Source organism: Xylona heveae (assembly GCF_001619985.1).
Source record: "Xylona heveae TC161 unplaced genomic scaffold L228scaffold_4, whole genome shotgun sequence".
Lineage (NCBI taxonomy): Eukaryota > Fungi > Ascomycota > Xylonomycetes > Xylonales > Xylonaceae > Xylona > Xylona heveae.
In genome coordinates this window covers 1,551,491-1,571,545 of record NW_017264196.1, presented here as the reverse complement: position 1 = coordinate 1,571,545, position 20,055 = coordinate 1,551,491, and the positions used below count along the sequence as shown (strand labels likewise).

The 20,055-nt window shown below is 47.7% G+C and overlaps 3 protein-coding genes across 3 annotated transcripts; 1 reads left to right on the top strand and 2 right to left on the bottom strand.

Annotated features, from left to right (window-relative positions):
• Positions 1-10,832: 10,832 nt before the first annotated feature.
• Positions 10,833-12,671, top strand: L228DRAFT_267618 (hypothetical protein; the record flags this gene model as incomplete). The annotated part of the gene is made up of 4 exons (XM_018335005.1): positions 10,833-11,098; positions 11,211-11,438; positions 11,505-11,541; positions 11,622-12,671. The coding sequence occupies 4 exons, from the start codon at positions 10,833-10,835 to the stop codon at positions 12,669-12,671; spliced, it is 1,581 nt and encodes a 526-aa protein (XP_018189194.1).
• Positions 12,672-15,078: 2,407 nt separating this feature from the next.
• Positions 15,079-15,675, bottom strand: L228DRAFT_121377 (hypothetical protein). The gene has a single exon (XM_018328995.1). It carries the CDS (start codon positions 15,488-15,490, stop codon positions 15,170-15,172), a length of 321 nt encoding a protein of 106 aa, XP_018189193.1. The 5' UTR covers positions 15,491-15,675; the 3' UTR covers positions 15,079-15,169.
• Positions 15,676-17,398: 1,723 nt separating this feature from the next.
• On the bottom strand, positions 17,399-18,346 carry L228DRAFT_238176 (hypothetical protein; the record flags this gene model as incomplete). Its single annotated transcript, XM_018331011.1, has 2 exons — positions 17,399-17,966; positions 18,084-18,346. 2 exons carry the CDS (start codon positions 18,344-18,346, stop codon positions 17,399-17,401), a joined length of 831 nt encoding a protein of 276 aa, XP_018189192.1.
• Between the last annotated feature and the right edge of the window lie 1,709 nt (positions 18,347-20,055).

The window sequence follows — 20,055 nt, the reverse complement described above, 5'->3', positions numbered from 1 at the left end:
TTGCTATCAATTTTTCTTATTCTCTCCTGCATGACACCCTTTCTTTGCCCCCTCCTGCCTTTCTCGTCCAAACTCTGTCCCGTATTCTCTCCTCGCTACTACCCCTTTCATATGATCATACCTCACGGATAACTGTCCTACTCCCACACCCCCTCCGTTTTTCTATTTCAAAATATCTGCTCGACATTTGATTGACAATTTTGAGAAAAAAATTCTGCATTTCAGCGAAAGGGGACCGGGAACGCGAAGAAAACAAGGGGAAATAAAGTGATGGTCACACTTTTACACACACACGCACGCACATAGTCCTTTTTTCGAACGGTGTATGTTTGCAACTTTGCTTTTGCTTTTATCTTTACTCTTTGGCATGCCGCTTAATGTATCCGCTGTCCTACGCTCTTCGACAACTTTTCTCCTTTGCCTGTTTTGTGGGCGTGCTTTGTGCTTTGTTGCTTCAAAACATTCTGTAGGTAGCTTCAACGTTCAAGTCTCATTGAGAACGATCGACACACCATGAGGGGACGATGATTCGCCCAGGGCCCCATCTTATGATTTGTTATCTTCCTATTTGGGGCCCTTTGTGTTTTTTTCGCAAATAGTTCTAGTCCAGCTTAGCTTTTCATGTGTATATTGGGCGACTTCTCTCTTTTTTCTTTTTTCTTTCTCCTCAATCGTGTCATAAATAGATAGGAGTACCAAGTGTGATTGCAACTTGCAAGCGGGCAATCAAAGATTTCAAAATTGAAAAAAATAAGAGCGCAAGACCACCAGAGAAAATGTAAGAAGTTGAAGAAATCGAAACCATCAATTTAATTGTGCAGCGTGCTCGTGCACATAGACAGCTATGTGATCGTAAGTAGTGTCTGAGCCAACTGAATTCAAAAGCAAAAAGTGATCAAATTTATTTGAGATCAGGAGAGTGTTGGCTCTGGATGGATACGGGTGGGAGACAGCGGATCGCCAGGGCTTGAGCCTTGAATCGTTGGAGTGGTTTACCATTCGGATTATTGCGGCTTCGCTCAACGACCGAGTAAAGACATTGGAGAACTGCCGCACCGTGAGCATGTGAATCTGTGGCGTTTTCCTGTGGTCTGTTAGAGGGCTTTTTTTTGTTGAGGTTCCCTGGTGAAGTTAAAACAGTGTAACTCTGTTTGTAGCGGGCTAGGATAGTTATGCTGCATTTGCATGGATTCATGGAGTAATGAGGAAATGGCAGCAAAAAAAGGGCTAAGCTGGATAGGGTAAGAATAACGCGAGCTGTGGGGTTACGAGTTGATTTCCAGTAATATTTTGAGGGACTTACGGTTCGGATTGGAATCATTGAATTATACTTTGATTCTCATGTGCCCTTAGAGTCCCTTTCTTTTCAATTCCAAGAAGGGGCATCAGCTGTTACAACGACAATATGATCGACAAAACTAGAGGCTCAAATGGTCCAAGCCTCTTACGCTTGAAGCGTACCTGAGATGGCTTGATTTACCCTGAGCCTGGAAAGTGGAACTGAAAATCCAACGGTCAAGGCTTACCAGCAAGGCCAGCTGAGGGTCTTTTGGTCCTATAAATCCCCGCGCACTTGAAACGAGCTGGCCCACTGGCGATCCTCGGGCGGAGTAAAGATGCAGCTGCTGTGACTCCGCTGGAAACACGGCTGGTGGACGAGCGGATATGGGCGTACGGCACTTGAGTGGACCACCGGCCAGGAATGTTATCCTGATTGAGACCGGAAAAGTGGATAAGAGCTGGCGTCGAATGTGATGAGCCAGGAGAAACGGGCGTGTTTGATGCATTCATCGACATAGACAAAATACAGAGTAGCTTCTGAGAATTCTGAGTGGTTAGTACCGAATGTGGATCTGCGCGCTGGCATGACGGACCTCGTATTCATGAATCGTCGAAGCTCGATTGGCTGACTAGCCTCGTAATAAGGTCCATTCTCGTGATAAGAGGTGGCTGATCATAGCCTCTCCTTTTGAACGGGTGCCTAGAATCACCGTTCTTAATTGATACTTCGGTCACCCTATGCTATGCCGAGACATGAGATCAGTGGCAGAATTAGATTTCAAAGTATTCAGCAGTGTCGATAAAATCTCTTTTGAAAAAATCGCAGCAAGTAATTATTTGGAGAAAGCAGTCATGTCTGAGTGGACGAGTTTTGCAAACAATCTTATACAGCGGAAAGCAAATGCATCGAGGTTGAATGCCCAGGAACGTGTAAAGATGTAACATTATGACCCACGTTCAGAGGCGTATATGCCATTGCATTTGTAATTGATGAAGCTGAGCAGACAGTCAAAAGAGTTGAATAGCCATGCAGTGGGCCACACGTGTACTCGGAAACGGCATAACATAGGAGCAAAACAAGACCTACCGATAGAACTCAAAGTATCTAGCTTCTCATCTTACCTGTGGTGGGGGTACAGGAGAATCCACACGCCTTTTGCGCGACGGAGATGCTTGATTTGATGAGCTCAATTGGGTAAAACCCAGTCCTCAGCATGCTGAACAAAAGGCTCAGCTGAGTGGAATAGAAATATCTCAAGAAGGCAAGGCCTAACTGCACGTGCTGCCTGGATTGCACCCATTAGCTCAATGGCAGTTACCACAGTATGACGGAACAGAAGGCTTGAAACCAGGTGAAGACGATAAACAATGATGACTTGATGATGATGATTATGACCAGCACGACGATGCATTGAGTGAGAATCAGATGGAAGTAAGGGTTCTGTGAGGTGCTATGAATGATGACAGAATGTCTGCTTTGAGGCGTGGTGAACGCATCAGATCAGCAATGTCAAATTGCGCTTAGCTAAATATAACCGTGTCAGAGAATGATCATAAGAGTGAGATGGTGTTCACTTGAAGACACAAGAGTTTGATCACGGAGAAGGTTCACCACAGCATTATCTATTGATAATTGATGGCAAAGGATGAGAGCATGCAGAAATAGCAGGTCAGAGAACGCACAGGTGGAACTTTACGCACCTTGCCTTTTGGCAATTGTGGCATTGGTCACTTTCTCCATGGTTATAGCTGAGACTGCGAAGAAGCGAGGACAGTTTACTGTCCCACTCTGCAGGACACCCAGCAGCTACTATTTTAGCATCTGATCTTTTTCAGGAACGTTCAGACCGACCGGTTCTTGTTCATATGACCACCGTTGTTACTCATCATGCGATTCAGGACCTGGCACCTTGGAGTTCAGAGTTTCTGGTGGGTCCTTTCCGTCGGCTGAGTAAAAAGTCAGGGCTTCGTTCACTTAGCCTAATTGTTACGAGGTGATGCGACGGGTTTTCTTTTTCATCGTGTTAAGTTTAACGGTTCAGCTAAGTGTCAAGCCGGTAATGACACCATGGTTCCCAGAATAGCACCCGAGCTGCCAGCGTCGAGCGTACCTGACAACTGACACACCGGGGTTGGCCGGGCCAGCGGGCAACCGTGCAGAACCGGCATCGGCACTGCATTGTATTGCATGACTGCGGAGCTATCTCGTTTTGGTGTGCCTTGGTCCGGTGGCCGGTGAAATCCTTGGTTTCAATCCATGTAGGAATGTAGGTAGTTATGGTGAAACTCCAGAACGTCATTGATGGAAGCTCTGTAAGTGCTCCTCTTTGCAGACCAGTACTGATCTAGCACTACAACAATTACCCGCATATCGTTTACTCCGAGAGACGTCGGGCAGGGGGGAAAGAAAAATGAACATGGGAAGAATCAGTAACGAGGCGAATAGGAAACATCTGAGTGGTATCAAATCCAATGAAAGTCAAGTCATAGGATTAATTTAGGTACTTACCTACCAGATATGTCGATGATCAACCTTGACAGGTGCCTAATATGGCTGGTGCGTTCGGTGAAATAAGCTCGAAAGAGGCTCGTTACTCTAATTTTGTCAAGCCATGATGCTAATTCACGAGATCTAAAAGGTTCTATTGACTGAAGCGAGGATGGATCTGTTTCGGAGTCGTCTAATTACCTACCGGACGATAAAAAACCCTGCCCAAAAAAAACGAAAAAGCTACAATCTCTGCCTGTGGGACTTATCAACCACGATGCTGCAATTTTTGTGTCGGCAATAACTGCGACAAGCTCCCTTAGAGCTAGATCTAAAGCGAGTGGTGCGTTTCAGGTAACAAGTGCGAAGGAACGGTATGGACTTAAACACCTCGTATATGAGGAGCGAGCCGAGAGGTACAAGGACTCCAAGCTGCAACTAAGCAAGCGGTGTGTCTCTCACCTCGCTCCCGTGTGCGCACTATCCGGCAAGCCTGTGACTTGACGGCCGGAAAGTCACGATGAACAGCGTCATACCTTCCCAAAGATCCCTCGCCTGGGCCTAAATATGCCGGCTAATCCTTGGGTTTGGCACGAGGCACGGCAGCTTGCACCTAAACTTAGGTCGTGGATCCGTGCCCCTCTGTTAAACCCTACTTTTTTTGAGAGTGTGTGGCCGAAAACCGCCCGAGGAGAAGGAAGCGAGGAAAAGAAAGCTTTTCTTCGTCCAAAATCAACCGTCGGTTGTTGTTGTTCGAATGGGAGATAGGACAATAGAATTCCAAAAATTGCCAAGGGTGCTGCTTGGGCCGGCGTGGATTGTGGTTTATGTGTACAACCAGTCAAATGTTATCTTGGCCCCTGCCGAGGGCACAAATTTTGCACCTCGAGTCGATTTGACCCTTGACATGGGTACTATCAGATTATTGACCAACACATTATTTCTGTCACAAGCACGGTGTTATGGATATGCGGTTTCGCAGTTTCCAGCTTCCCGGGCAGTGTCCAATTTTAGAAGCAGTCGAGGTGACCGAAGGATGTAGATGGCATGACATGGCATGCTTAGCTTCGTGCCTTCCCATGCTCTCTGCTCCGGATATCCTGCAAATGGAACATGTGAGGTTGCGAAATGTAGCAGTGGCATTCTGATGTTGCATTGAAGTCAAAAGCTCACCGAATTTTTGATGGATTCAGTGAGCAGCTGCGGTTTGTCATGTCCCTGCTCAACGGAGTACATCTTTCGATGTCCGGGCATCCTAAGCACGTGGCAACTGGTACGTACATATCCGTCCAGAGAAACGAGCCACAACTGGGGGCCGGTCGTCGTGAGTGGACTTTGACGTCAAAGCAGTATTTTGGTTTCGCGCTCGTTGGCTCCTGCTCAAATAATGAAAATTTGAGATACTGGGATTGGTTCGGGGACGAGCTTCAGTGGGGTAAGAAGGTACAACCTAGCAAATTCTACCAATGAAGCCATAGCAGGCCCCGCTACCTTTCCAGAAAAACTGCCCCTAAGGTACAGCCGCAGCGGGCATAATCTTTCTCCGATCCGAATCTCCCGGCACCTCAAGAACCCGGAGCAGAAGCTCATTGTTTCCTTCCCCTTCCGGGAATCTTCACTGTCGCATCACCTTCCCTTTTTAGCTATTTCGTCTCTTTCATATACTTCAAACACCGACTCTTCCGCCAAAACGATGCGGGAAGATTTTGGCAAGGTGTGCCACAGTACAGAGTATTCCCGTACAATAAGAACTACACTCACAGGGGGTGTAAGAAGGGAGTTTAGCCACCTCTCGAGATTCTGCTACACCGACCCATAAATGGCGGCTGACAGAGGTAGCATCTCTGTCGGCCGTACAGTAATAGCGCCGCCAGTTCCTCTCTCTCCAAGGGGGGCAACGAAGCTTGATTGGCTGCACGGATCTCTCTATAACTCTAAGCTGACAGTGATTACTCCGCCGATGACTCAGGATTGACCCAAAATCTGCCACTGTGGCAGCGCTGAATTGAAGAGTCGCAAAGGGCTTATTCTCATGCCTGAAGCTTAGTAGATTGTTTGCTTGCATGCAGCGTGCCAGCGCAGCATTGTTCATTACGTTGGATGCCGACCAGAAAAGGGAAGCACTCGAAAAATCTTTTAGTACGCTCAGATCAAAACCAATACCTCACATGCATTAATGCATGCATGCGTGACCCGCGAGGGGATTTTGATTTGGTATTGTACCTTGCGTATTTATGGCGATGCATGCATGTCGTCTGGGACCTTTACATGAGCATTCTGAAGTTGTCGCAACAGAACATCGAAGTAACAATTATCCGCATTCTTTAGCATGCATTTGTCGCCAAATTCTAAGCTTCCGTGGAAGATGGATTTGGTTTGGGTGGAAATTTCATGGATGCCTGTCTTGGTAATCTTCCGGTCTTCCTCCTCTGGGTAATATTAAGCTACTTTGCGCCTTGAACACCGTCGCGTTTAGATCGGCAGGGGGGCATGAAGGTTCAAAGTGGGAGCGTGACCGGGGGGAAGTCGCAATTAGGGTTGGGCCACACAGCACCTGCGGACACGGCTCTGGACACTTGGAGATTCCTCACTATAACAGGAGGTGTATTTCGTCGCTGTTCCTAAAATTGGCGAGTTTCCGAGGAAGTTGACGGCGATGACCGATGAACCGAGGCATGAATATCAAGAGGTGAGTGAGAAAACCCAGAAATTTCACGTCGTCTCCCTCTCAACTTCGAAACAGCATGATGATCATCCATCCCGCTTCCAGAGTGGCGGGCGGACACCAAACTACGAAAGGATGCAGTAATTGAATTTCCTTGGAGGAAGTTACCTAATTAGCACGTTGGAGCGGAAGGGCCTTCGGGGATGAGCGGAGCGAGGGGAAAATGGGCCGAGAGAGTCGAGGCACAAGAGACGCTGGTGGAAGAAAGGAAGGGCAACAGTATGAGCAGAGAGGGGTTGCCAAGCCAGCGATCACGATTTAGGCAGCGTGCAAATGATTCAATTGGACATTAAAGATTTATGCCATTCCTGTCATGCTCTTGGCAGTCATCATTGTTAGTTTTGCTCTATTTGACCCTGTGACCCGAAACGGGTCACAGCGGTTGCCATTCATTTTCTCGCCTCAACAAGCCGGATTGAGGGGTCCTTAGACGAACCGGACACTGAATGGAGCAACAGATGAACCGCAGTGGCTGCTACAATAGTTGCGAGACGCCGAACTCTCTCCATTAAATTGGCGGAGCGGGTAAGCGGCCGGCCGAGAGCTACGATTATCGCGTGGAACCGGTTGCAGGAAGCCGAAGGAGAATGGCAGTGCGTTGCTTCCCGCCAAGACGAAGAACGAGATTGACAGGTGGGGAACGCAAAAAAAAATGATGATGTTGAGACTGCTTGGTCATCGTCAATAAGGAAGGACGGAATGAAGTGGATGCGCGATGAAAGCATTAATTATGGAAGGGTGGATATCGTGTGGGTTGAGAGAACAAATTTGGAACGCTTCTTTTGCTAGGAACCCCAGGATTTGGGATTCAAATTATAGTTCCATTGTTTCGTTTGTTTCTTCTCACTCTCGCGAAAGTGGTAGGTCGCCGATACCAATGATCGTCTCGAGCTACTAGATGAACCCCCACGGATCTCGGGCACAACTTCACAAAGGGAAGGTACCGGTACTTTTGGTTCTTCCCGTGATCTTCGCAAAGATCAGACGAGATGGGAAATAACTCGGCCGGTCGCTGTGTCGGTATCAATTATGCCTAGACGGCATTGCCCCTACGATTATAACCATGGACCAGCGGACGCCCGCCCCAAAAATTTCCCACCACGAGTTGCACTACAATAGCTAGTCACGATCCCGGCCCAAGGGCCGGTTGTGGGCTCTGATGTTACCGTGCCTTGCTCCCTTGCCTTGGTCGAATCCCCAAAGCAGGGTCTAAACTTACTCTACAGTACATTATCTGATCAAAACAACGCCTTCCGGAATATCTCCGCGGCCACCTTGTCGTCTGGCCCTATCGATGCTTGAATCGCTTGTATTTCCCTTAAGCCCTCTGCTGCATGCAAGTTACTGTACTCGCCGAAGAAACTTCCCCTCTCTCTCCCGCTCTCTTTATTCTCTCTCCTCTTGCAAGTCTCTGAGCTGATTGTAGACTGGTCTTTCCATAGAAGTGGGCTAGCTATGGCAGCCATGAAATTCTGCATTAGAGTTTGAAAAGGAAATGAAAAGGGTGTTCAGAAGCCCGGAATAGAACATGAAAAGGTTGTGGCCACATAAACACGCCTGTGCCACTCACTTATGCACCAAATAATCTCGCGAAATTCAAAAATGACTGAGACATACAGGTGGTCCCAGCATGAATGACGGACGCCCTGACACGCGACATGATCCAAGATGATTCGACACGCAGAGGTTTCTCTTCTAATCAACTGCATAGGCACAGGGCCTTTTCATTTTCCATCTTGTTTCCAAGACATAGTTGCCCCTGGAGTAAGCTCCGTAGTGCCCCTGACCCTTGCCGTGTGGCCAGGTAAGGAAAGAAAAGATGGAGATGTTGTTGGATAACACACACGCACTTTCTCCTACTCCGTACCAGAAAATGATGAAAGACCGGAGCTAAGGGAGGTGTGAGGGCCAAGCCAGATGAGCAAGAGGCAAGGCACAAGTTGGCTAGGTCAGGGCTATGAGCGCGTCGAGGTAAGGTGAATGCTCTGGTAAGGCAAGGTGCAAAAGGTCCGCAAGGTGAACAGTTTGGAGGTTGGCTTGAGTCTAATGGTCCGAGCTAGAAGGAGAAAGGATAGCGTCTTTTCTCTAAATTCGACCTGCTGAAATTTTTCGCTATTCTTGTCGAAATCGGCCATCGGCTCAGGCAGCCTAGCATAGTAGCCATACTTTGATGTTTCTTCGGGGGAAAAGTGGGATACAGTAACTGGGGACACGGTAGGACAAGGAAAGCAAAGCCCCTCCCCTGGCTCAATTTTTTTTATGGGGACAATTGAGGCTATGCTCGCCGTCCATCACTCACTCTGACGCCCATGACCGAAGCTATCCATAGGGCAGGTGCGGCGGCCTGTCTGTTTCTTCTGTCGTAGCCGCATGTTAAGTTGTTCCTGTACTCGTTCGGCTTTTAGCCCCGCGGCATCGCGATATCCGTCGCTATTTCTTTGCCCCGTCGTGGGTCTCGTCTTCTTGGCTCATTTACAGGTATTACCGGATGAGGGTAGTCCTTTTGGTGTGGCCACGGAATTCTTTTCCACGACACTCCCATCTGATCACTTCCCCCCGTACCTGAACTGACTCGAAGTTACCACCCATGACTTGCTAAAAAACCCATGCAGGCACTACGGTACCACGTTTCCATACCACTTCTACTCCATACTACCACCACCGCTAAATTACTACCATCACCGCTACCACCTTCTCGCTCTCATCTCTCCACCATTTCCACCACAGCACCAACCTTACTATGACCACCTTGACTTGCGGCTGCGACCACGTCTCTCGGCCACCCGAGCTCGTGGCCACTTCATGCGCCCGCACACACATACCTACATACACTCACTCACACACACACAGACACCACCCGCACCCACACCATCCGTCCCCCCTCGAGAAAAGGAAGCGAAGAAAAGTATGACGATGATGATGATGATACTATTTCGAGGTCCAGGTCGTGTCGGTCGCGCGGTGACCGTTGGTTGGCCCACAACCGCTCACCTCCTAAAAGAAGCTCACCGTTCCCCGGGCCCGAGGGCCACCAAGGGCCTGACGCTACGACGCTACACTTTCCTAGGGCCCTGAATGCCCTTGGCCGACCCTGCGCCATCAGAGCATGGCCGTGACGCTCCCCCAATGTTTCCCGTAGGCTGAACTTATTAAACTCGACGAGGGCCCGCCATTGCATTTCGTCCAGGTGGTTATTCCTGTTGCAGTCGTTAACCAGGTGGTCATTCTCTGCATCGTGAGCATCCAACGCCCTTGCTGTGTTGTTGTCTACACGTTGCATTGAAGCATTCGTTAGAAACCCCTCACTCTCGTTTGTCAATTAGTATTATTATTATCCTTATTATTACCATCTAAGCACAACTACCTCAGATCAATCGTTGCTGTACCCCTCTTACGCCGCTCCTGCGGGCTTCATTCGTTCGTTACATCAAGTTACGTACGCCTAAACGCCCAGACGATCTCCTCCACAGCGCAGACTTGCTTCTGTTACTCACTGCCCCCATCTCCTCCTCTTTCCGTTACCTTAACCCCCCCCGGCTCGCCTCGTTGGAAGGTGACTTGACCGGGGACCGGGGCGTAGCTACGCCTTAAACCAAACTGAACTTGACCGGGGGCCCCTCTATCCGTTCTTCCCTTCCCCTGCCCCTCGCTGGAACCTGGCATTTTTCTCCAGGCTGACCGGCCCGCCGACCTTTTTTGGTTCCCAGCCCAGTGGCTCTCTGTTCTCGTCATTCGCTTTTGGGAATTGGGTCTTCCATCAGTCCATCTGTTTGTCTTGAGCCCTTTCCCCCGCCACCTTGTGGTGGTGTTGAAAGCGTCGGATCTCTTATGCCGGTAACCCGCTTGGGCCTCATTCTGCCACCAAGTTCACTGTGACCTTGCTGGGTAGCTTTTCACACCCCCAAGTGTCCCTCTATCAGGCCCCCGCCTTCTATATCATATCCATAGGAGCAGGTGTTCTTTTGATCTTTGTTCTCTTGTCTCAACCTTGGGCGTTTTAAATCGTCTGTGGCTTGATTCATTGGCCGCTATCTCTCGACCCTCATTTTACCCACCTCGCGGTCTCGCACACTATAACATTCAAGGCTCCAATGGCTGGCCCCGGTGGTGGTCCTTCACGGCGGAGTCACACAAAATCCAGAAAAGGCTGTAAGACGTGCAAGAGAAGGCATATCCGCTGTGACGAGACGTTTCCGCAATGGTATAATTCTCTCTCTTCTCTCTTTCTCTCTCTCCAGTACTCTCTTGTTGGTGAAGGTTTGGTGAATTATTCTTTTGCTGACTGATTATTGCTTTTCCAGTCGAAATTGCACCAAACACGGTTGTCGATGTGACTATATGGACGCTCCGCTTCCCGGTGGAGATTCGCCGGCTAGCCCTCAAGGACCGGATCTTCTCTGGACTCCCGAGATTGAAGAGGATATCGACCAGTGGCGAAGTACCGGCAACTTTCCCTTTACGCAGTTGCAACTTCAAGCTCATCCCCCGGCTCAAAATCTTTCCGTTGTCGACTTACGTCTCATCTACCACGTTTCTTCGATTTCCGAGCGCATGCAATCAACCGGAGTCACCAAATTTACCATTTGGACAGAACAGATACCACTGTGAGCTTTATAATTCAGTTTTTAATTTTTTTTATTAAGTTTTTCGTCTTTTCCTCTGATGGATGGGAGTAAACGGAGTTTTTGAAAGTCTCTTAAGCTGACCGAGATTCAGGTTCCTCCACATCGCTTCATCCTACGAATTTGTCATGCATTCGATCTTAGCATTTTCAGCTACTCACCTTGCCTGGATTACCGAATCGCCAGAGACCAACAACATTGCTTATCAGCACCGTGGAATAGCGTTGAAGGGTTTGCATGAGGCCATTGGACGGTTTTCAAAAGAAAATTCAGATGCGGTTTTGGCTGCTTCAATTCTTTTGTCATGGCAGGCTGTAGACTGGTAAGCGCAGGCATAATGCCTCGTTCAAATTTTGCTGGGGAAGCTTTGCTAAACAGCATCATGCAGGCGTGGTTGGGCTTCGCTCATGCAGGGTACATCCACTGTACGTTTTTCTGTTTACTCCCCCCTTTGGGAAAATAAATCCAGAAGGGTATCTTTTTGGGCTGATGTTGTGATTGATAGGTCATTGACGCGATGCAACCGTGGCGAAACGAATCCAATTTTACGGCATTTATGGATGAGCAGGCGACGTTTCCGAAAGCTCCAGCATCTCCCCACTCTATGCACTCTGGCGTATCAGACCGGGCTCAATTACAGCAACTCGGGGTTCTGGGGCCTCTTTTCGACTCGCTCCAAAGACTTCGGCCTTATGTGGCGGGCAGAGTAGAGGAGATGCGTGCTGTAGATGATCTGTCCAACTTTATTTCAACCCTTGGATCGACCCTGCCCGTAACGAATGCCGAAGAGCAATTCCAACTGCTTCATCCTCTGCGGTCTTGGCTGTTTTGGATCCCTATATCCTTTTTAAATTGTCCCAAGACCGATCTCCAAGTGATGGCCGTGCTTGCACACTTTTATGCGGCCGCCCTCGCAGTGGAACCGCTTTTCCCTGCCGCTGGCGTAGCGTATTTTAGTGGCCTCTCCGTAGGACCCATTGAGGAGATGCACAAAATGCTGTACGAAATGCAGCGAGCTCAGGGCCCGAGCGAAGATCTTCGGATCGCTATGACCTTGATGGAATACCCATATCAACTAGCCGAAGCTTTTCGAAATCGAATGGGCTGGGCACCACACCCGAATCATCACCATCATCACCATCAACACCATGCCCGGCAACAGCCGACTCCTGCGTACACGTCGATTCCGAATAGCCCGTATATTGTTCACGATCTTCGTCCAGCAGACTACCTAGGAGGTGGTTACAATCCCGCCTACAACCAGAGTACCGAGCATTTGAGCGTGGGCACAGCGTCGTCTCCGCATCTGGCTCCAAGTCCAGGCTCTTCGTCTCGACCACATTCTGGGTATTTCCCTCCGTCTCCGATGCACACTGCAACGGCAATTTATCAGACTGGCACTGGAGCTAGGTATCATAGTGGTGGACAGTCTCCGTCGTCATATTTTGGCGGGTATTTGGAAGAACAGCCAGCTCTGGATTTTCCCACGGCACCGCTCCCTCCCCCCATGCACAACTATACTACAGGGTTCGTCGCTCAGCCCCTGTGGACGTGACGAGAACGCAAAAGACTGAGACCGATGCTTTTTTCCCAGACAACATATCGTACCTCACGATCCATTCGCCTTTCCGGGGAAAGAAACACGAAACTAAACGACTCTCGACATCCCTTTAGCATTCTTTTTGCCCCTTCGACTCCCACGGGGCCGCTGCCATTATCGCGGGTCATTCGAATAACACACACACACACACTCCCGAATAAACTTCACTCCGTCATCTATTATTGCTCTAGACCCCAAGAGCCCACTCCGCAACACGACCACACATTTGACATTGCACCTTTGAGCATTTAGACTACGACCAAGCACGCGCGATTCTCTACCGCCTTTGCCGATCCTTCCCATCGAAGACGAATTTGATTGTACGAATTTCATTCTTTCTTGGTTAACGACCCGCCATGCATTTCTTTCCTTGGATTATACCTTATACCAGCATGGAAAACGGGGCGTTTTGGTGGATACTTGAGCGAGCACATGCCTGATTGCCCTCTTGATTTATCTTTTTCTCTCACATGTTTTGATATTTTTTTCTTTGTTTTTTTTTGACAAGTGTTTTGAATGAGTCATTTATAGCTCTTGGTCTTTTCTCTTCTTTCTCGTTCTTGCTCGCGTTCTTACGATGATTCAGTATGTCTTCTTCCTTTGCAGCTTCTGGTTTAGCCGTCAGTCAGTGGCGGCTTGGTAGAGTGAAGCACTAGCATTTTCTGGCGACGTTTATGGCGACGGGCGTTGTTCTTATTTTTGAACGGAATCAAATGGTATACATGGCTGGATGAGAGGAAATGGATAGTTTGTTTGTCTGTTCGTTGTATTTTTTGTGTAAGTTTGCGGTTGGGAAAAGAAAACTTGGGTTTGTTGCTGTTACTGTCATGTTTATTTGTAGCTATCCAGAGTCTGTTCTACTGTGCTTTTGGTTTAGTCCTAGTTCGCATAAGGTGGTCTCGACTCTCATCGTTTTCAATGCTTGTTGTCTGCTCTTTGCAAATGTACCGTAGCTTCTTCTGTACGAGTTTGCTAGTCTTTTCCTTCTCATTCACTTCGGCAATATGTACTGCATTTGCACTCTGGTGTTGTCATTGTATCAATGTCTAGCTTTTTTCAGGTCCAGCGTGTTTGACTTTGCAGACTGGATGGTCCAGTTCATGTTGCTATTGGTATTTCTGAATATCTGGTGACGGTCATTTGTATACTAGTCCTACCAAACTAAGAATTTTCTCTTTGCAACCGACGAACCATCGTCTATTGATATCTTCAATTAATGTGAACGTGACGTAGTAATTGCATACTGCATTACCCCTGTTTCAAGTATTATCAATACCTGCGTTTTGGCATCCGGCTATTTGGCTGGCTAGTGGTCAATCAATCGTGTTCCTCTTCTGTTGACACAACTTTTTGCCTTATAGTACAGTGTACATTTTCCAGCTAAACTGTGAGACGGCTATCAGGATATACGCCTACGGCCTGCACTAAAACCAATGTACAATAGTACAGATGATGACTACGGGGCTTATTCTACAGAGCTACAAGTAGAATATCAAGATTCAAGATTCGAGAATGTTTTGCAATATGTATATGGAGGCTGAGGTCCTGATGATAATATATTCCAACCGATGAGGTTTTTCTTTTGCTATGCCGGACAGTTGGCTTGCTCGGGTGACTGGTGACGGGTCTATCGTCTGAGATATCATATACTCGCTGCCTAATAAGATGCGAGGCACAGGGTGCTCAGCGGGAGGTGTAGGTGCGAGAATGCGAGATATATGACAGGTCACAGACAGTGGACCGGTCAAAAGAAAATGTATAAACTGCACGTAGGTTCATAGTAAAGCAGCTAAAGCTATAATTACCTAGTCGGTGGCAAGTAGCAAGTAATAGCAAGTAACAAGTAGTAACAGAATGCAGAGTATGTATAATGTGATTATACAAAAGTTTTGACGTTATTAATTTTTTTTTTTTTTTTTTCGGAAAAAATAAACATATAAATATAGATTACACTACAATTATTAAAGTGTATAAAATAGAAAAAAAATAAATAAATAAAAAGGAGGCTTCTAAATACAGTTATATACTAAACAATAGTAGCAATTAGCAACTCGCGAGTCATATAATTATAAGCTGCATAAATTTAATACTTTATTAGTACATTACTACAATTATAAGAGACTAGAAAGACTGGAGAGTCAGAGATTAGACAGACCGGGAGTTGTAAACTACTAAACTGTAAATTGCAACCTATGCAATATACTGCTGCGCACATTAACCATTTTATGTAATATGTAGTATACAATATACAGTATACTATAGCGTATATCATCAGACTTCTATACTCAGACTCAGAGTCCCAGAGGACAGGTAACAGGTTTATAGATTCAGTCTTAGACTGTTAGACTCTTATAGATAGTTGATGCAAGATAGTGTATTAGTAGATTAATAGCTAGACTGTAGAATGTAGGCTGCAGGCTGTAGTATATAGTTTCGCTATGGTATACCATACACTATAGGTCACTGTCCAGAGGTCCATACATCCATACGTCCATAATTCCAATACACGTGAGAACCAGCCGCGACGAGCATGAGCATGAGCATGAGCACGAGCAACGAGCATGAGAAAACTGTAAGGCTGAACATGCCAACCCGCCGTGCAGTAAGGTACTAACCTCTAAGGATATCTGGAATTCTGTATTAGCTATGTAATATATCCCACCGTCTAACTCTACCGCCCCGACTCCCTGGGCTCTGTGGATGCAGACATGCTGCATGCATAGCCACAGGTCCGCAAGTCCACAACATGCCAGGCACGCCACACTATATAACATACAAGATACACACGGTAAAGGGTAAAGATATGGTAACAGCTTTAAGATACAGCGTAAAAAAAATGCAGGTTTAAGAACTTAAGATACACGATAAAGGGAAGATATAAGGTGACAGATACAATAATACAACAAACCCCGCAGACTGCAGACTGCAGTATGTAATACAGTACGTATAAATCACATAATATTGAACCAGGTGCCAGTGCTCAGCAAGAAGTGGGGACCAGGTAAAAACAATAAGGATAGACAAGTAAGCCGCAAGGAGTCGACGAGTGGATGACTGTTGGACGTCAAAGAACAAGGTGAGGACCACAAGGACCAAGGACCAAGGACCGGACGTTAGAGAGTCAAGACCAAGGAGAAATGTACAATGTACTGTGTACAAGAAATTAAAATGGGGAGAGGGGGACTGGGGGACGGCCAGACGGGAAAGAAACGGTGGGATGGGACGGGGAAAGAAATGTTGGAAATCGAATCCAACGTACAGAGGGTCTCAGCGGCTCAGGCGTCTCCAAAACCAAGGCCCAAGGGTGAAAACCAAGGGTGATAAAAACATGGACTTGAAAATGTACGAGTAGTAAATGGAGGAGTCGCGGGGAAATAAGAGTGTGACTGTGGACTACTTCGTAAACAAATGTTGGAAATGCAATGCCGTTAAACTCAAAACCCAATGTCGGATGATATTAAAGGGAAAAAGGCAAATGTAGGATGACAAAAAGGGAGAGGAAACAAGAGTTGGGAAAACCAGACAGAGGGAAACAAGAATGGTAAGACTAAATAGAGGGGAAAAAACATGAGAAAACATGAATATAGGAGAATTAAAAGCGTGATATAAAAATGTGGTGATATAAACAGGTGACTATCGGATGCTAAATATCGTGATTTATGATGCGGGTCATGGACTCATGGCACCAAAAAATGTTGCCAAAGTGCTAACAACCAAGGTAGGTAGGTGGGTAACCAACAAGTCACAATCCTCCCCGCCCTGCCCGAATGTTACAAAGGTACAATACCCGCACGGCTTAACCGAAAAGTCAAATTTACCCCGGGCCAACCCGGGCCTCGGCTGACTTCTCTTGTAAGGCCTCCCGCCCCAACCCCACAACAGCCCAACTTTAACCAACAAACAACAACCGAAATGGAACAAGCTAAGCTACCTTAGTTACAGGCCACAGGCCACAGGCCACAGGCACACCGCCACAGGGGGACGAGGGATAACATAACATAACCCCACTTCACTTCTCAACCCGATCAACCCAAAAAAAATGAACTCAGACATAACGCCATATTCGCAGGACAACGCCATTTCCCCTGTCCACGTATCCTTTCCCCCCCCCCTCCCATGGACCTGTGAGTAAAGGTGCGAAAAAAAAACAAGAAATTGGGGAGGATGAAAAAGAATAAGGAAATAGGTAAAAGAAAAAAAAGGTCAGCGGATGATCAGGAGGCCATGACGCGGAGAGCGGCGACCACCGGTCCACTCCCACCGCCTCCGCTGCCACGAACGGGATCATTGTTTGACGGATCGAGGGGGCCATCAACATCATCCGCCTAGAAGAAGAGATGGATTATTCCGCATTGATTAAGATTATGTCCATGAACGCTCTCATCTTCGTCGATTAGTCGTCTGTATTCCCAGAGAGAGAACGTGTGTGTGTGTGTGTGTGTGTGTGAGCGTGAGAGAGTGTGAGAGAGGTCCAGTCATTAAATATACTGTATATAGGGGTCATGAAATGCGTAATCGATAAAATGCGCCGTATCTCTCCAAAAATAGTCGAAAGATGTAAAAATTAAATATAGTGTTGAGTGGCGAGGTTGTTTTCATTATTCCCCAAAAGAACAGGCGCCGTAGATGACAATAAGTGAAATGTCGTAAAAAAAGGAAAAATGGTTGGTCGTCAAAGCGAGTCAGACAATCTGTTCGGATCGAGGAATAAGAGGCTGGAAAGGGCGACGATCTCGTTCCAGCGCAGCGACTGCATCCTCCAAAAGCCGAAGACGTTCATCCTTTTCCTTGGAATTGGCAGCTTTATACTCGAGTCGACGAAGCCGCTCATCTTTTTCGGCGCCTTCGAGCTTGAGTCGCTTGACTTCCTCGCGGAGTTCGGCAGCTTGGGAGAGGATGTCATCTGTATAAGCGTCGTTGCGATCGATTGCTGCCCTCTTTCGCTTCCGGATCATCAGTTCTCCCTTGAGAAGGTCAAGCTGCTGCTCGTCGTCTTCCAGTCGAGCAATAGGATTGGTACAATGGACACGTCGAAGATGCTCCTTGAGGTTCTCCTTGCGACTGAATCCAGCACCAGAGCTCCGCTTACAATCTCGAAACGGACACATGAGCGGATCTCGAGGTCCTCCGTGCTTACGATGGACTTCGCGCTCATGCCTCAAAAGTCCTCCGGAATAAGTGAACCCTGACAGCTTAGCACATGCAGGGTCAAGGCATCGATACGGTCTCTCATGCTTGTCCATATGCTTACTATTAGTGGATCACATTAGTCAATATCATTTCATAGATTTATTTTCTTTTGCTTTGTTTTGTTTGATTGCAAAAAGAAAACGAGAAATAAAGCAATAAAGATAAAAAAAAACTTACTTCCATTCACATCTTCGCTTGAAGACGGGAGGATTTGGATCACAATCTCGGTGGCAGCAGTATATCCTGCCATGGCTGTCACGAGGAGGATCTCGGAGACGTGCTCGCAACATTGGTAGAGTACTGGGTAACTGATCACTCAGCGGTGGCGAACTATGTGAGGTAAGGCTGTTGGGAGATGAGACTTTTCTTGTATAATGATACTCCTCTAGTCCTGTCTCGTGAGAGCTAGTAGAACTGGGAGAGCCAACCGGAGCCAGCATGGTGAGATTCGATGCTGTTGTAGGTCTTGTGTCGATTCTCAGATTTCTATCAAATCGTAAAGAGAAAGGCTCTTGCTTTATATCGAGAATCTTGCTGAGGCTGACAGTCATTTGGAACGCCTGAGTAGGTCACGGTCAAGGCAATTTTAGGTAGCAAGGTGACATCAATATTTGGAAAAGTGGTGAATCAGTGTTTGGGGCCTCGGCGGCAAAATGTCAAAAGTTCAGTAGGAAAAAATTAGGCGCGCTTGAGTCATGTAATCGCCCTGGTGCTTGGGTATGCTTTGGTCATCGACGGCGTCGAGAAGGCATGGCTTTGTTATATCTTGTCGCCCAAGGACCACCAACGGGTAACCGTATCCCCGGACCCCCGAAACACGCGGCCCGCACCCCTGGGAAGGCGCCTGTGCAGCCTGACATCATGTGATAGCATATCCCGTTGGGATAAGCTAATCGTAGATGGCGTCCAAGTCGAAGGAACAAATCTGCTCTGAGTCACACGAGTATTGACGAGGGTGACTTAGTAGTGTTGCCTTCGGAGAAAGGGTCACCCACACTTCGAGCTGCTTGCCTTTTTGGGGGGGATGTGGCGGTGCTGGTTTAGGGTAGCTCTGATTGGTCAGAATAACCTCAAGTTTTTGGACCCTTGGCGATCGCGCTATCTTTGGCATTTCGCCCCCTCCAAGAGAGCACGAACCACAGTAGATTCTGTTGAGATACCCGAACCTTTTTGACAAGTATAGTCTTCGCATTCCTGGTGTAAAATAATGACTGCGGAGTCTGCAGCATAGCAATCAGGACAGGCCGCGTAACGGTGGCCCTTTGTATGTTGCCATCGCCGTCTCGATGAAGCGATTTGTCATGCGCTGGCACCACAAACCGAATGGTCTAGAAGATGCCCCGTTAGAACCAATCGCAACTTCCAGCATCTTCTTGAAACGTCCTGGAATGTCGCATCAGCGCAAGTTTGCCTCCTGTGATGCTCTCATGCTTTATCCACATGTGCTGAGTACGCGTATGTCACTTAGCTCAGCGTTGTGGCTGTGACAACCTCTCGCTATAGATTCGGGCAGTCGCAAAATGGAAACTGAACGAGCCGAGCTGAATCTGACGTGGGCCGCATTATCAGATGGATCTCAGGTGCTAATGGGGTCCCTTTGTGAGCCTATCAGCACACTGGGCCGATCGATCGCAAGTCTTGTCCCTCATGTGAATGGATCATGTATCCGAAAATCCACATAAAGTTTCTCTGCTGAAGTGGCGCTTTCGCCCTCGACACAGATTGACTGTGGAGCCTCACTATAGCTTCCTTGTCTGGCATTATCGATAATATTGGTTGTTTGAAGCTGCTTGTTGCACCTTCATCTGTGGATCGTCCAGGCTGGTGGCTCGTGCTCCAGGCAGCAATGAAAGAAACCACCTAGTTGCATGTCGGTGCGCGGGGACGCAACGCCCGTGTGTCAGTAGCCGCGGTGAATGTTCCAAGATAGGAAGATTACTTCTTTCTAGGCAGATGGGCCTCCGAGCCAAAACGAGTCACATAGCCGTGCCTCGTAAGGGCCAGGGCTTACACTTGCGATACCCTCGGCTTCCCATGAGCCATGAAACCTGGTAGGACAATTGGTCCATTGCATCCGCCCTCGTTGAATGATGCGTACACATGTAATAAGCCAAATCTGATGAAAGTCGAATCATCCTTGCAAATTCAA